This window comes from Schistocerca americana, chromosome 1, assembly GCF_021461395.2.
Source record: "Schistocerca americana isolate TAMUIC-IGC-003095 chromosome 1, iqSchAmer2.1, whole genome shotgun sequence".
NCBI lineage: Eukaryota > Metazoa > Arthropoda > Insecta > Orthoptera > Acrididae > Schistocerca > Schistocerca americana.
The window spans coordinates 180,167,786-180,184,210 of record NC_060119.1 but is presented as its reverse complement, the minus strand read 5'-3'; the positions used below and the strand labels follow the sequence as shown (position 1 = coordinate 180,184,210).

General features: G+C 41.4%; 2 protein-coding genes across 3 annotated transcripts in view; one reads left to right on the top strand and one right to left on the bottom strand.

The window, feature by feature from the left end:
- LOC124615488 (cohesin subunit SA-1) overlaps positions 1-14,132 on the bottom strand; it is a 149,435-nt gene extending 135,303 nt beyond the window's left edge. For both annotated transcript variants that reach the window (XM_047143830.1, XM_047144613.1), the window contains exons 1-2: positions 13,964-14,132; positions 13,627-13,815 (exon numbers count right to left, since the gene is read on the bottom strand). In XM_047143830.1, the coding sequence (XP_046999786.1) occupies positions 13,627-13,796 (170 nt within the window). In that variant the 5' untranslated portion in view covers positions 13,797-13,815; positions 13,964-14,132. The remainder of the gene's footprint in view (positions 1-13,626; positions 13,816-13,963) is intronic.
- A 508-nt stretch (positions 14,133-14,640) lies between these two features.
- On the top strand, positions 14,641-15,186 carry LOC124614208 (ankyrin repeat domain-containing protein 49-like). Its single transcript, XM_047142928.1, has one exon. The coding sequence runs from the start codon at positions 14,641-14,643 to the stop codon at positions 15,184-15,186; it is 546 nt and encodes a 181-aa protein (XP_046998884.1).
- Positions 15,187-16,425: the final 1,239 nt, after the last annotated feature.

The window sequence follows — 16,425 nt, the reverse complement described above, 5'->3', positions numbered from 1 at the left end:
GTGACTGGGCAGAGGATGCTGTTTTTATCAAAACTGCCCAAGAGCGCATTTATGACAAGCCCTCCACCTCCCCAAACTTTTCCTTTAAATGCTCCACAAAGAACTGAGGCTTCATCGCAAGATGGCCATTGCCGGGAGTCCCCATGCCACAGGGAGATAGGCATTGGAAAAATTTGGAAGTATGAAGGTCAAACCCGACAGGAGACCATCACAGAGGCCAAAAATGTGAGACTCCGTTTAGTCGCCTCTTATGACATGCAGGAATTGTTGTTGTTGTTGTTGTTGTGGTCTTCAGTCCTGAGACTGGTTTGATGCAGCTCTCCATGCTCCTCTATCCTGTGCAAGCTTCTTCATCTCCCAGTACTTACTGCAACCTACATCCTTCTGAATCTGCTTAGTGTATTCATCTCTCGGTCTCCCTCTACGATTTTTACCCTCCACGCTGTCCTCCCAATGCTAAATTTGTGATCCCCTGATGCCTCAGAACATGTCCTACCAACCGGTCCCTTCTTCTAGTCAAGTTGTGCCACAAACTCCTCTTCTCCCCAATTCTATTCAATACCTCCTCATTAGTTATGTGATCTACCCATCTAATCTTCAGCATTCTTCTGTAGCACCACATTTCGAAGGCTTCTATTCTTTTCTTGCCTAAACTATTTATCGTCCATGTTTCACTTCCATACATGGCTACACTCCATACAAATACAGAAACGGCTTCCTGACACTTAAATCTGTACTTGATGTTAACAAATTTCTCTTCTTGAGAAACGCTTTCCTTGCCATTGCCAGTCTACATTTTATATCCTCTCTACTTCGACCATCATCAGTTATTTTCCTCCCCAAATAGCAAAACTCCTTTACTACTTTAAGTGTCTCATTTCCTAATCTAATTCCCTCAGCATCACCCGACTTAATTCGACTACATTCCATTATCCTCGTTTTGCTTTTGTTGATGTTCATCTTATATCCACCTTTCAAGACACTGTCCATTCCGTTCAACTGCTCTTCCAAGTCCTTTGCTGTCTCTGACAGAATTACAATGTCATCGGAGAACCTCAAAGTTTTTATTTCTTCTCCATGGATTTTAATACCTACTCCGAATTTTTCTTTTGTTTCCTTTACTGCTTGCTCAATATACAGATTGAATAACATCGGGGAGAGGCTAGAGCCCTGTCTCACTCCCTTCCCAACCACTGCTTCCCTTCCATGCCCCTCGACTCTTATAACTGCCATCTGGTTTCTGTACAAATTGTAAATAGCCTTTCGCTCCCTGTATTTTACTCCTGGCACCTTTAGAATTTGAAAGAGAGTATTGCAGTCAACATTGTCAAAAGCTTTCTATAAGTCTACAAATGCTAGAAATGTAGGTTTGCCTTTCCTTAATCTTTCTTCTAAGATAAGTCGTAAGGTCAGTATTGCCTCACGTGTTCCAACATTTCTACGGAATCCAAACTGCCTTCCCCGAGGTCGGCTTCTACCGGTTTTTCCATTCGTCCGTAAAGAATTCGCATTAGTATTTTGAAACTGTGACTTATTAAACTGATAGTTCGGTAATTTTCACATCTGTCAACATCTGCTTTCTTTGGGATTGGAATTATTATATTCTTCTTGAAATCTGAGGGTATTTCGCCTGTCTCATACATCTTGCTCACCAGAATCTTCACGCAGTATCTTATCTCCCATACCCAGGAATACTACGGGGCTATTCTAGCCCTCGGTCCCACGGGGGGGGGGGGGGGGGGGTTTGGTCTGTGTAGATAGATGATTCACTACATTCCTCCAGACCGGTTTGGTGTGCATTCTGCAGGCTGCATCAGCACTGATATAAAGTATTTATGATTCTTCTTCTTCCTACATCACCACTTGTTATTTACACACCACTCTCCGAACTACTGCAACCTTTCTAGATCTTGAAAGCAGTACTACTCATTGAAGTAACTCCTTACACCCTGCAAAGCTGAGTGCACCCGAGTCCAGCCCAAGTCATTCCATACAATGTACTCGAGGAAAGATGATGATGATGATGATGATGATGATAGTAGTAGTAGTAATAATAATAATAATAATAATAATAATAATAATAACAATAATAACAATAATAATAACAATTCTCAGAAAAATTTGGTATCTGCTGGGTGAATTCCCTAATGTTTAGCATGATCGAAAACACTTAAAAAAAATTTATTTTTGTCACTTAGAAACAGTGGCTATTTTTGTTTCAGCTCACAAGCATTTCTTTGCATTTACAATCATCTGTGGCTTTATAAATCATTGACATAGGTTACCCCAGACCTTTCAAATACAAAGCATTTACCTCAACACACACAGGATTATAAATTAAAACCATAATCATCTAGCTGAATGTATTCCTTAAAATATATGTAATAGCTCAAAGTTATTTGTGGACATTAAAAAAAAAAAAACTCAATGTCTGAACAGTATTTTTCCAAAGCAGGAGTAATTTATCAGCCTTAATATTTTTTGTGACATTACATTTCACGGTATAATTACTTTTTTATGGTGTATCAGTGGTGAGAAGCTTACACTCACAAAAATACACTATTTTAAGTAATGAATTTTTTTTAATTGTTTGATTCTTTGGCCTGCAATATCTTTGTTAGGGGATCAGACAAAAATCAGAAAATTACACATTTAATAGGTCTTTATGATATCAAACTTCAGTATAAATTTCAACTCAGATTCAATAGAAGTTATGAAAAAAATTACGAATATGAATGAAAAATACATTTCTTAATATCTGCAACATCTGCACAAATGGAATGAAGTGTATCAATTACATAATTTAAATTCATAAAAAAACACATGAAAGTAACAAATAATTACTTGTTGAAACAGTCCTCTGCAGGAAGTTTCAGCAGACTAGTAGACAGTATTTGCAAGTCTGCACAGGCTTACAGACAAACCTGTACAAGTCTGTGTGTTGTCTTCCCCCTTCCACCAACATCTGTTCACTCACAATCAGTTAACACTGAACTCTTGAAGTGTGCAGTTCAACAATCAAGTCTGTGTTATTGGTGTTTCTTTTAAGAAAGATAAGAAGCCCATAGCAAAAGATCTGAGAGAAATAATGTTCAATCATTATTCTAAAAATAAAATCCCTTTAATCAATATAATACCACAAAAGTCTTTGTGCTCAACATGTTATTCTAAGGTATTTGTCATTAACAAAGAAAGGGATGGTAATAGTTCAGATAAAGAATTATGTAATACATCAGAAACTATAAAAAAAAGAAAGGGAATTTAACCTTTGCCTGCTAGTAAAATTAGAAAACTAAGCAAAGAAAAAAGACCTCAAGCACTGAATGCAAAAATCGAGAAAATGGCAACTACAATCAAACAGAATTTCAAAAGAAAAGTTGCACTGAACCAGATGGAAGTTCTAAAGTTCCTCAACCATATATGATTTGATGGAAAAGCTAAAAACTAAATGTCGTATTTCAAACAAAGAAGATAAAGTGGGGAATATCAGTTTACCACAACATTCTTGGAGTCAAGCAAAAGTTAGTGATGAATTTAAAGTATCAGGATGTTTTGTTGGTTAAAAAGGCAGATAGTAGACGAACAGGAAATTTTACCAGCATTACAAAAGAAAACTGGATCTAATTACATAGATAAAAACATGATCAAAAAGGTTATTGTGTTTTATGAAGATAATTATTACAACTGTTCGATGCCTTGCAAAAAAGATTGAGTCTGTGAAAGAAAATGGTAATAAGGTTCAGAGACAAAAAAAGGTTAATACTGTGTAATTTAAACAAACTATTCACTTCGTCAGACTGTAATCATAATAGATGGCACCAATTTTAGAGTTGACAATAAAGACCTTTCGGAAGTTCTGGTTTGTAATGTTGACAGTAACAATATGCCAGTTGTCTGACATCTCTACATACAGCATCTGCCATCGAGATCCCATCCCTGTGACTCAAACTGACCTGCAGTCCCTCCTTAAAACCTCGGGGCCCCCACAAGGACTAATACCTCAATCCACAGAACTTCTCACCTCACCCAAACCACGCACCCACACCTTTTACCTTCTTCCTAAGATCCACAAACCCCATCATCCTGGCTGTCCAATAGTTGCTAGGTCCAAAGCACCCACCAAATGGATATCTGCCTTAACTGATCAACACCTGCAACCCATCGTACAAAAACTCCCCTCCTGCATCGAAGATACCAACCATTTCTTAGATCAACTGAAATCCGTGCCTGTCCCACTCCCACCACCTTGCTTGTCACCATTGAAGCCTCCCTCTATACTAACATCCCACACATACATGGTCGCTCTCCTGCTGAACATTTCTTCAGTCAGCACCCACCTGATTCCAAACCTATGACACCTTTCCTCCTCACCTTAATCAATTTTATACTTACCAACAACTACTTCACCTTTAAGGGGCAGACATACAAACAGATCAGGGGTATGGCCACGAGAACCAGGATGGCTCCTTCCAATGCCAACCTTTTCATGGGTCACTTGGAAGGGGCTTTCCTGATTGGTTGGTTTGTGGGACTGAAGGGACCATACCAAGGCCATCGGTCCCTTTTTATCCACAAACTTTAAACACCCACAAAGAATAAGAACAAACAATGGTGATGACAAGAAATGACACAGGACAAGAAAGATACAGACAGAGACCAGATAAAAGGAATTAAAATCAAACCAAGAGTGACAGCGGTTGGCCGACCATAGAAACAAAAAAGGAAAAGTCAACCACTAAAAACCCCAGTCTAAAATCATACGCCAAAGGCCAGACTCAACACAAAAAAAAGGGACAAACACTTAGATCAAGAGGTAAAAAACCCCTACACGAATAAAATTAAAAACCAAATCTGCCACCACAACGTCATCTGATAAAAGTGCAGGAAGTGTATCAGGCAGCGCAAATGTCTGCCTGAACGGAGTTAAAAGCGGGCAGTCCAACAAGATGTTGACCACCATCAAAGCTGACCCGCAGTGACATACAGGTGGGTCCTAGCGGCGCAAGAAATAGCTGTGTGTTATCCAGGTGTGGCCAATGCGCAGCCGGCACAGGGCAACAGAGTCCTTGCGAGAGACCCGCAAGGAGGAGCGCCATTCACTGGTAACCTCCTTGATGGCCCGAAGTTTGTTGGGTGGGGGAAGGTGTGCGCCATTCTCCAGCCCATGAGCGAAGGACCTTCTGCCACAAAACTAACCTGAGGTCACTCTCTGAAAGTCCAATCTCCAAGGCTGGTGCATCGACAGCCTGTTTGGACATCACATCAACACGTTCATTTCCCAGGATGCCAACATGACCCGGGGTCCACACAAAGACCACACAAAGACCACAGAACAGCCGCAACGGGCAAGAGTACGGAGAGTCTTCTGGATAGCCATCATCAGACAAGAGCGAAGGAAACAATAGTCGATAGCTCGTAAACCGCTCAGGGACTCACTACAGATAATGAAGGACTCACCTTAGCAGGAGCGGATATACTCTAGGGCACGAGAGATGGTAACCAGCTCGGCAGTGAAAACACTGCAGCCAGTCGGCAATGAGTGTTGTTCATAATGATCCCTTAGGGTAAGAGCATAGCCGACACGACCAGCAACCATTGCACCGTCAGTATAGACAACGTCAGAGCCTTGAAATGCGGCAAATATTGAAAGAAAGCAGCAGCAGAGGGCCTCAGGAGGAACCGAGTCCTTCGGGCCCTGTGCCAAATCGAGAGGAAGGCATGGGCGGGACACACACCACAGGGGTATACGCAGAGGGGCCTGGAAAAGAGGGAAAACCTCAAGCCCAGAGAGAAGAGCTCTGACGCAAACGGTGATCGTACACCCTGGCCAGGGCCGCCGTTCCGCAAGATGGACGACCGACTGAGGGAGCAGGAGACGATAGTTGGGTTGCCCGAGCAAGCTACAAACGTGTGTAGCATAGGCGGCCAGTAATCGTTGGTGCCGGAACCACAATGGAGGGACACCTGCCTCCACAAGTATGCTTCTGGCAGGGCTTCTCCGGAAAGCTCCATGGGCGAGCCGGATCCTGCAGTGAAGGATGGGGACCAGCAACTGCAATGCGGAAGGTGATGCCGAGCCATAAGCCAGGCTCACATAATCGAGACAGGACTGAATTAACACCTGGTACAGTCGTAGAAGGGTAGAACGATCGGCACCCCAACTGATGTCACTCAAGCAACTAAGAACATTAAGATGCCGCCAGCACGTCTGTTTAAGCTGTCATATATGAGGGCGCCAAGTCAGCCGGGTGTCAAAAATCTATCCCAAAAACTGATGCGTCTCCAACACAGCAAGAGGTTCGCAGTAAAGATAAAGCCGTGGCTCAAGGTGAACAGTGCGTCGCCGGCATAAATGCATAACGCAGGTCTTGGCAGCCGAAAACTGGAAGCCATGTGCTACAGACTGTGCCTTGCGGATAGCACCCTGCAGCTGCCGTTCAGCAGCTGCAATGCCAGTGGAGCTAAAGTATAGGCAGATGTCAGTACACAAGGAAGCTGAGAAGGCCGCAACTTGCACATGGAAGGAACGTAGCGACAGAAAATTTTGTATGAAAGTCGAGAGCAGACCCCGAAGACCCCAACCACGAAGCATAGAGAGGATGTGATGTCGCCATGTCGAATTGTACGCCTTCCACGTGTCAAAAAAGACGGCGACCAGACGCTAATGGCAGGCAAAGGCCGTACGGATGGCAGACTTCAGGCACACCAGATTATTGGCGGCAGAGCGGCCCTTACGGAACCCACCCTGCCAGTGGGTTCATGCTAGGTTTCAACACGGGGATTACGATGCTTTCCCGCCATTGTGACAGGAACTCACCCTCAACCCAGATACGGTCGAAAATGTCTAGGGGGCACCGCTGACAGTCCACCGAGAGGTGTTTGAGCATCTGACAGTGAATGCGATCTGGCCCGGGAGCCGTATCAGGACAAGCGGCTAGGGCACTTTAGAGTTCCCACTCACTGTACGGTGCATGGTACGATTCAGGGTGGCACGTGTGAAATGAAAGACTCCGACGTTCCAACCGCTCTTTCAGAGAGCGCCAAGGCCAGTGCATAATTCGCAGAAGCAGAACTCTGAGCAAAATGCTCAGCTAAGCGGTTTGCAATTGTGTCGGAGTCAGTACAGACTGCTCCATTCAGTGAAAGCGCAGGTATGCTGACGGGGGTCCGATAGCCATAGAGTCGCCTGATCTTGGCCCAAACCTGTGATGGAGAGGTACGGAGGCCAATGGTGGAGACATACCTTTCCCAGTACTCCTGCTTGTGTTGGAAAATGAGGCGGCAGGAGCCGTTTAAAGGCAATGAGGTGTTCCAATGAGGGATGCCGCTTGTGAGGCTGGAGTGCCTGCCTGCGATCTTTAGTCACCTCAGCAATCTCAGGCGACCACCAAGGTACAGTCCTCCGCTGAGGGCACCCAGAAGAACAGGGAATAGCAGATTCTGCGGCAGTAACGATAGTGGTGGTGACCAACAGAACCACCACATCAATGGCGTCATTGGAAAGAGGCTCAATAGTGGCAATGGAGGTGAACAAGTCCCAGTCAGCCTTATTCATAGCGCAGCTGCAGGGGTGGCCAGAAGAGTGGCGCTGTGGCAGTGACAGGAAGATCGGAAAGTGGTCACTGATACACAAGTCGTTATGCACACTCCATTGTACAGATGGCTGAGTACTTGCCATGTGCCACACTGAAATGTGTGATGGCACCATTATTTACAAGGGGAAGGTCGAGCTGTGACAATACTTGCTCAACGATGTTGCCTCGCCTGTTGCCACTGATCCACCCCAAAGAGGGTTGCGGGCGTTGATTTCACCCAGTAACAGAAAAGGTGGAGGCAATTGGGCTACCAGCGCAGACAGGACATGCTCAGCAAGATGGTGGAAAAAACCGCTTCAGTTCCACTGGAGGATGACCTTGTCCACGGCCGAGAAAGGCATGAAGGGACCGAGGGGGCAGATTATGCTGCTGGGTCACCTGCCGCCATCGATTGAGCACCTGTGCGAGTGACATCCATTGTGTCTGAGAGTCCGGCAAGATCTAGGTCCTCAGCGGACGCCAGAATCTCTACCTCGCCCACAGACGCAGAGCTGGTAGGTAGCGGTGGTGGTGCCAGCACAGTTTCCTTGGTCGTAGAGGTCATCTTTTTTTACTTTTCTCGCTGACCCTTAGGTTTCACTGGCTGGGAGAGCTTCACTGATTCAGTCTCTGGGATGGAGGAGGATCGCGAAGCCCTACAACCAGCCACATGGGAGCACTTATGCCACTGTCGGGTGTCATCCTTCCCATTTGTGGAAACCTGGGAAGGGAGGGACCCAAGGGACCCCTTGTAAGCGAGAGGAGAGGAAGAAGTTGCTGTTTCTCCAGCTTAGAAGTGGGGACAAACGTCTCCAATGGGTGGGGGTGTTTCTCCCGAGGTAGGTGGCGCAGGAACAACAGGGTGGGTAGGGCCCCCCATGGGCAAGGGGGCATGTGGAGTTGTACGGCTCGGTGGTCCACCTGGAATTCACTGAACTGATGGCACTATCACAGTTGTCGTAGTGGTGGCATATGAGGATATCATATGCACAGAATGGAGTTGTTCATATTTCCTCTTAGCCTCAGTATACGTCAGTCGGTCCAGAGTTTTGTATTCCATGATTTTCCACTCTTTCTGTAAGATCCTGCAGTCTGGCGAGCAAGATGAATGATGCTCTCCGCAGTTGGCACAGTTGGGAGGCGGGGCACATGGAGTATTGGGATGTGATGGGTGTCCGCAATCTCAACATGTGAGGCTGGAAGTACAGCGGGAAGACATAGCCGAACTTCCAGTGCTTAAAGCACTGCATCGGGGGAGGGATATAGGGCTTGACATCACAGCGGTAGGGTGGAGGCGCTTTCCCGGATCCATAAGTGTTGAGCCTCTGGTTTGGTTTAGATACATTGATGACATCTTTACCAATGGACTTATGGTGAGGCTGACCTGATAAAATTTCTAGAATCTCTGAATACCTTCTGCCTGTCCTCACCGAAGGCCAACTACACACTTCTGTCCACATCAAATCTACCAACAAACAACAGTTCTTACATTCTGACAGTTGCCATTCTTTCTATGAAAAATGTTCCCTCTCCCATACAGCCTTGGCATCTGAGGTAAATGTATTTGTTCACATGCAGACTCTTTACAGCAATACACCACCATTCTCACCTAAGCCTTCACTGCATGCAATTACACCACCAGGCTACTTAAAAAGTAGATTTCCTGGGCCATCACATCCAATCCAGAGACTGCTGACCCCTCCACAAAATAACATCGGAACACAGCATTGGTGACTCAGTATTATCCTGGTCTGGAATGTGTTAATCAGCTACTTCGACAGGGCCACAACTTCCTAAAAATCAAGCCCTAAAATGAGATCCATTCTGTCTGAAATTTTGCCCAGCACTCCTAGAATACCCCTCCGTCACCCTCCCAATCTCTGCAATATTCTTCTCTTCCTATGCTCCAGTGTATGCTGAACTAAATACTTCTTGTTTGAAAGGTCTGGGAGCAACCTATTACTGAATAACTTAAAAAATTGCAGATGTTTGCAGCCTGAAACAAAAACTGTCAATGTCTCTAAAAGATAAACAACAAAAATTGTTTTAAATTTTTTTTTGAGCTCACTTAACATTAGATAATTCCCTAGCAAATATCAATTTTTTCTGGGATGGTCAAGGAACCAATTATTGTTTTCCTGGGTATGGAATGACTCAAGAGCTGGACTAGAGTGCACTCAGCTTTGTGAGGTGTGAGGAGTTAATTTAAAGAGAAGTACTGGTTTCAAGGTTTGGAAAGCTTACAGCAGTCACTATAGCCGTGTGTAAATAACAGTGCAAATAACAAGTGGTGATGTAGGAAGCAGAAACACTATAAATGCTCTATATCAGTGTTGTTACACTCTGCGAAGTGCACTCCAAACCTGTCTGGAGGAATTTAGTAAATCATCTACACAAACGAAAAATTTGGGTAAAACTGAAAGTTGCGATTCCATCTGCGTGCTTTGATCCACAATGTCACGACGCACACCCCAATTTTGAGCATATACAGTGTGGCAACCATATTACACCACAAACAAACATACATAACATGCACAATGTTTAATTTCAGCAACAGAACAATAATAATAGCCATTTTGCATCTGGAATGTAATACATCAACTAGTATGTATTTTGGTGAGTAGAATCCAAAATACCTTTCAAAATGTTCTAGCACATACCATTTTTGAGTTTTTAAGGGTTTTTTATTTTTTGTATTCAGTATTTCGCTTTTTGCTGTTGTTCTGCTTTGATGTTTAATTGTTTGTTTTTGATTTGCAGAGGAGAGCTAGAAGAGCTACAAATCGTCAATAAATGGTTGGTGTGGTAATACAGTGGTGTGAAAGATCCTCAGTGAGTGTTTCCTGTGAAAGATAGAGTGAACTTTCTGTGTTTAAAACTTACACTAAGAAAAATTGATACTAGTAAACCTCGTTGCTGTCTAAACCACCCCGACAACTTTTGTTGTGTGTGTGTGGGAAATTCACTCCAAAATTCCAAAGAAAACCAATCACTGATTTGCTTAAGAAGGTATATACATTTTATTTTGATTGTCCTGTTGGTGATCAAGATACAAATTTTGCACCCCATATTGCCTGCTTAATCTTTACTACATCCTTGACCAAGTGGTTGAAAGGAAAACACCGAGACATGCCATTTGCTGTTCCGATGGTGTGGTATGAGCCTAATGAGCATTACTCAGACTGTTGCGTCTGTCTTATAAGTATTTCAGGACATTCAAGCAAAACAAGACATAAAATAAAGTATCCAAATGTATCGTCAGTGCATTTGCCTGTACCCCATGATGAGGGATTGCCTGTTTCTGTTTGCAACTTGAAAGCCACGGAACCAGATACTATGTCAAGTGAATCAGAAAGTACTGAACATATAGAAGAACACTGCCCTCAATATCATGACACTTCGCCTCAGCTCTTTAATCAAAAGGAATTGAATGATTTGGTTCGAGATCTAAAACTTTCAAAAGAGCAAGCTGAACTCTTGGGGTCGAGACTGCAACAACGGAACCTTCTAGCGCCAGGTACAAAAATTTCCTGTTTCAGATCAAGAGGTGCTTCCTTTGCCCAATATTTCAATATGCAGAATTCAATGTGTGTATGCAGAGATGTCAGTAGTCTGATGATGCTAGGTGTACAACACAATTCACAGGAGTGGAGACTATTTATTGACTCCAGTCAAACTAGCTTGAAAGCAGTACTACTGCAGAATGGCAATGCATTTCCATCTGTACCTTTGACTTACACAGTACACATGAAAGAAACTTATGAAACCATGGCGTTGCTGCTAGAGGCAATCAAATTTAAGGAGCATGAATGGCACCTTTGCTGTGATTTAAAAGTTGTTGCATTCCTTACAGGTTTACAGGCTTGATTCACGAAACTCTGCTGCTTTTTTGTGCCTTTGGGACAGTGACAGCAAGAACCAGTATACAGTCAAGGAATGGCTTATAAAGAAGCCGTATGTTCCTGGAAACTTAAATGCGAACAATATCCCATAGGCTGATATTTTGTCTCCCCTTCATATTGAGTTGAGCCTTATCGAGAACTTTGTAAAAGCTCTGGATAAAGAATGCAAGGCCTTCAATCACTTAAAAGAAAAAGTTTCCCAAATTAAATGAGGCAAAGCTGAAAGAGGGTATATTTGTTGGACCACAAATAAGATAATTGCTGAAAGATCCAAACTTTGATACCAAACTCACAGGTATCCAATTAGCTGCTTGTTCTTCTTTTAAAGCAACTGTGAAGGGCTTTTTGGGTAACAGAAAAGACAGAAACTATGTTACCATTCTGAATGATCTGTTGGACAACTACAAGAACACATGGTGTAGGATGTCACTTAAAATTCACTGTTTACATTCTGACCTTGATTTATTCCCAGAAAATTTGGAAGCTGTAAGCGATGAGCATGGCTAACGATTTCACCACGACATTCTTACCACGGAACACCTTTACCAAGGCCACTGGGACCCTTCGATGATAGGTGACTACTGCTGGGGTCTTGTTAGGGAGGCTGATAAAACAGCAAACAGAAGAAGAGCTCCATCATCGCATTTTTCAAAAACCAAAGATGATTAAAGGTGAAAATATCTTCTGAACTAATTTGGACTTTTTATTGGCATCATGTCCATATATACATACAAAATAATATTGATTTCAAACGTTCTAAATGTGTATTTTTGTTTGACTTAATTGTGTCAATTTTTGCTACTACCATTTTTTATTCTGCTGTGTATCTAGGAAATGTGAGGTCATAGAGAAAAACTGATTTTACCAGTGTATTCAGCATCTCCAAAATTAAGTAAAGCCACCCATTTACAAACCAGGTGCAGAAAAAAGTTTAAATTTGGTAACTAGTGTAATAGGAGAACCACAAGATGTAGGTGGTTTTCAGTGAGGACAACCTGGATATGCAACTGCCATTCTAAAACAAACAGTAACCCAAACTCAAGCACATGAAATTCTCAACATTTAAAAAACCAAAAAATACAAAAACAAAACCACTGGTATCGTAAATTTTGCCAGACCTATAAACATTTTTTAAAAATATTTTTGAGTTCATCAAACATGAGGGAATTCATGCAATGAATATTGATTTTTTTTCTGAGATGGTCAAGCAACTGGTGCTGGACCACATGATGTGGATCGAACTTCCCATTAAGGAACAATCCCTGATAGTAACAGAGATTGAACCTGTTTATCCAAGTAGTAATCAGACATGCTGACCATTAACTACGAAAGTAAACATCAGATATTACCTAAAGTGGAAAAAAAAACATTTATCTATATGACACAGATGTCTAATTGCACACGGTATCCAGATTCTCCCTCGCAATACCCTTTCCTTTTAACTTTCTTTTGGTTCTTTGCACCCTTGATCTCACCTTTGGATGATTTTCCTGGCCTTGCTCACCTCCGAAATTTCGTTTTAACTTCCCTTCGGCAATTTTTCTTGCACTTAGTTTCCCATTAATTATAGGTCATTTATTTTATTTATTCACTTGTCTCTGAATTGCCTGCTACCCTATCGTCAGCTTCTTACGTCTCAATTTTCATATTTACTAGCCATAAAAAATTCACTGATTACTAAACTCGATCTCATGGTAACGTAACTGGTCGTGCACAGGGAGGTTAACATTAGCACAGGGGTCAGACAAGAGTGCATGTGTATGTCCCAATTCAACAGGCTGCTTGATAATATGAAATGATTCTGAAGCAATATAATAAATTTTAAGAGTGGATTAAAAGTGATGAAGTTGAGCAACTCCTAGGCCTTCATCATAAAATAAGTGTCATCAAATTCCTGAAATAAACGTTTCAGATTCATTATGCCCTCTGCAAATTTTATAGGCTAATTAACTTAGTGCTGCAGTAAAACATTTCATATTGTTATGTCATTTCATTGCATTGCACTTAAATCAAATGTAGGTTTACATCTCAGTCTTCTTTCCACGTACCAGACACTCCTCTCTTCATGGAGATTAACTAGTTACAATTAATGAAAATTAATAATATGTAACCTAATCAAAACAAGATCTATTTGTAAAACAAATGGTTACCCCGTGTGAAGAGGTGTAGATGGCTGATTACTGTACGGGGTGTACGGTGTATACGGTTCTTGGATTTCTGATCCACTTCCGTCCATCGGGGTCATGGGTGTCATCGGTGACTCGTATTCTGGCGGTGGAGGATCATCCATCCTTATACGCTTACCACCTCGTCTCTGCATTTTGGTCTATTTCACTTTCCTGAGAATACACAAATTAGAGCTTTCAATTGAAATTATAAATATTTTATAGAAAAACTCACTTACTTGTAACGAAAACGTTACTGCATTTATCGATTGACTGTAAGTTCTTCCATCTTTCTTTACCCTCTGTGCTGTCTGACGCTTACCTTTATACTTCTTTAAACAAAATGCGACCTCCAAGTTATTTTATGCGAAGTCTAACGTGTAAAAAATCTGAGTTGACTTCATGTACTTCTGGCCGTTATTCCCAAAATAAACAAAATACTTATTTACAACGCTTCTATGACGCAAGCTCTAACACTTCCCTCCACAGTTCAATCAATATTCAATACCAAGTACCAACGTTCTATACCAAAGATAACTGACTGCCCGACTCGAATGGAAAAAAAGGGCGGTACTGTAGCTCGAATCATGTCAAACACTATCATTGAAAGAAATTAAATAATAATAATAATTACTTTGGTCAGTTAAATGTTGTTTTTTTGCCATTTTAAGTAATATAATTATCATGATTATTACAGGAAGGTTTGTAATTATACAACATATCCGATAAAAAATTGAATTCGATTAACAAGTAAACAAACTGATATTGTTTACTAATGAAAATCAAATGTATTACGCAAAGAACACCCATAAAATCTTTGATTTAACTTTTCATAATTGAAAGTGATGAACTTGTAGACGCGAAGATCGATATGCAAAATACGACCAACAAACAATTGTGAACTGCCTAAAAACAAAAGACAGAAGTGGCGCTGTTTGTAGTGTATTTTGATAATTGATAGTTTGAGAAGTACGTAATGTGAAAGGTAGCGTCAATAATATGGAACAGTTTTATGTAAGTGGGTGGGATGACGATGACAGGAATGTAGAAGAAGATGGGGGTGAGATACATTTGGCAGCAGAGAGGGGAGACGTTGAATCTGTTGAGGAGCTACTAAAAGGCGATCCAGATCTTGTAAACGCTCGCGATAAAGATGGATATACGCCTTTACATCGAGCTTGTTACGGTGACCACGTGAAGACCGCTGAAATACTTCTAAGAGCTGGTGCTGATATAGAGGCAGGTACATTGGATGGCTGGCGTCCTCTACATTCGGCCTGTCGCTGGAACAATGCACGCATAGTTGCGTTACTTCTTGCTCATGGCGCATGTGTAAACGCACCAAGTGAGGGTTCACAAACCCCTCTGCACTTAGCTGCATCTCATAGTCATAGTTTGGAAACACTACAGCTGTTGCTAATGCATCCCAGTGTCAGACCGGAGCTGAAGAACAGTGTGGAAGAAACAGCTGAAGATATTGCAGTTCGAGGAGGACCTCTCGGCTATATGTTCGAAGTGACTGAAGATTGTGTGAATAAAATATGATTGCTTTTAATTATGTACAAATACTATAACTACTATGTGATATATGCGTGATTTTGAAGAGCATTCGAGTCGGAAATTGCTGTAGGCTCCCAGATGACAAAGTTATAGGAATTTGTTGCAACTGGTAATAGCAGTACGTGAAAATTTACGTAAAAGCTTCTCACTTAAGAAAGGAACAATTAACCTAGAACAAAAATAATTAGTTTGATAATCTGTTTTCTGCCATTGATACTTTGTTTATTTGTGTACAGGATATTAATGTTACTAAAATAAATATTTGTTATGATCTCCTCAATATTAAAGAATTTTTAATATATATTGTGTAGATGCCCTATACATAAACAATGCAAAATGCAAGGACGTATATACCATTTCATGTACAGTGATGCTTTACCAATGAAGGCAACATGGTCCTAAAGGTATGCAGCAAGGTTGTCTTTAATTTTGCTTGCAGGTATATATACATTTTGATTGCGTATGTCACATTTTACAATAAGTGGGATGCTGCAGCATGTTAAGAAATGTACAAATTGTGTCAAATATTTGAAGTTACATAAACATGCTGCTCTTTTGGAAAAAAAAGAAGTGAACCCCTCTGTTTCTGTAACGTCTTTTTATTTATAAAAATGCAGTAGCAGACTGATTCCATAGTCATGGGTGTGACACTTGAACTCTATAAATGAACTGTATAATAATTTTAAATTGTCCCATATTAAATATTCCTTTCAATATAAATCATTTAAAAGGAAATTGATTAGACCTACATTACTAAATATGGATATAATTTTCCTTTTGTAATTGATGGAAACCTATATTATTAACCAAAAATTGTATGTCACGGACAAAATTCAGACACGCAATGTAGCACATTGCCCATTACAGGGAAAATCTGTGAATTGAATGATTATATGTAAACAAATTAATAACTGTACAATACTGAAAACTTACTGCATTAGCCATGAAAATATCAGAAAGAAACTTGCATTATTTTCAAAGTAATAATATAATTTCTGTTAAAATTACCAAATATGCAGCAACCAGTCGCAAAATCGTGTTTTATTTATTCACTTTTGCAAATCTATTTCAACTGATGTACAGCCATCATCGGTGCTTTCAACCAATATGTGCCCTGAGTAATCAGTTTCAATTGATTTGCAAAAGTGAATAAATAAAACATGAATTTGTGACTGGTTGCTGCATATTTGGTAATTTTATGGTTTACGGTCGCTACACGATGTG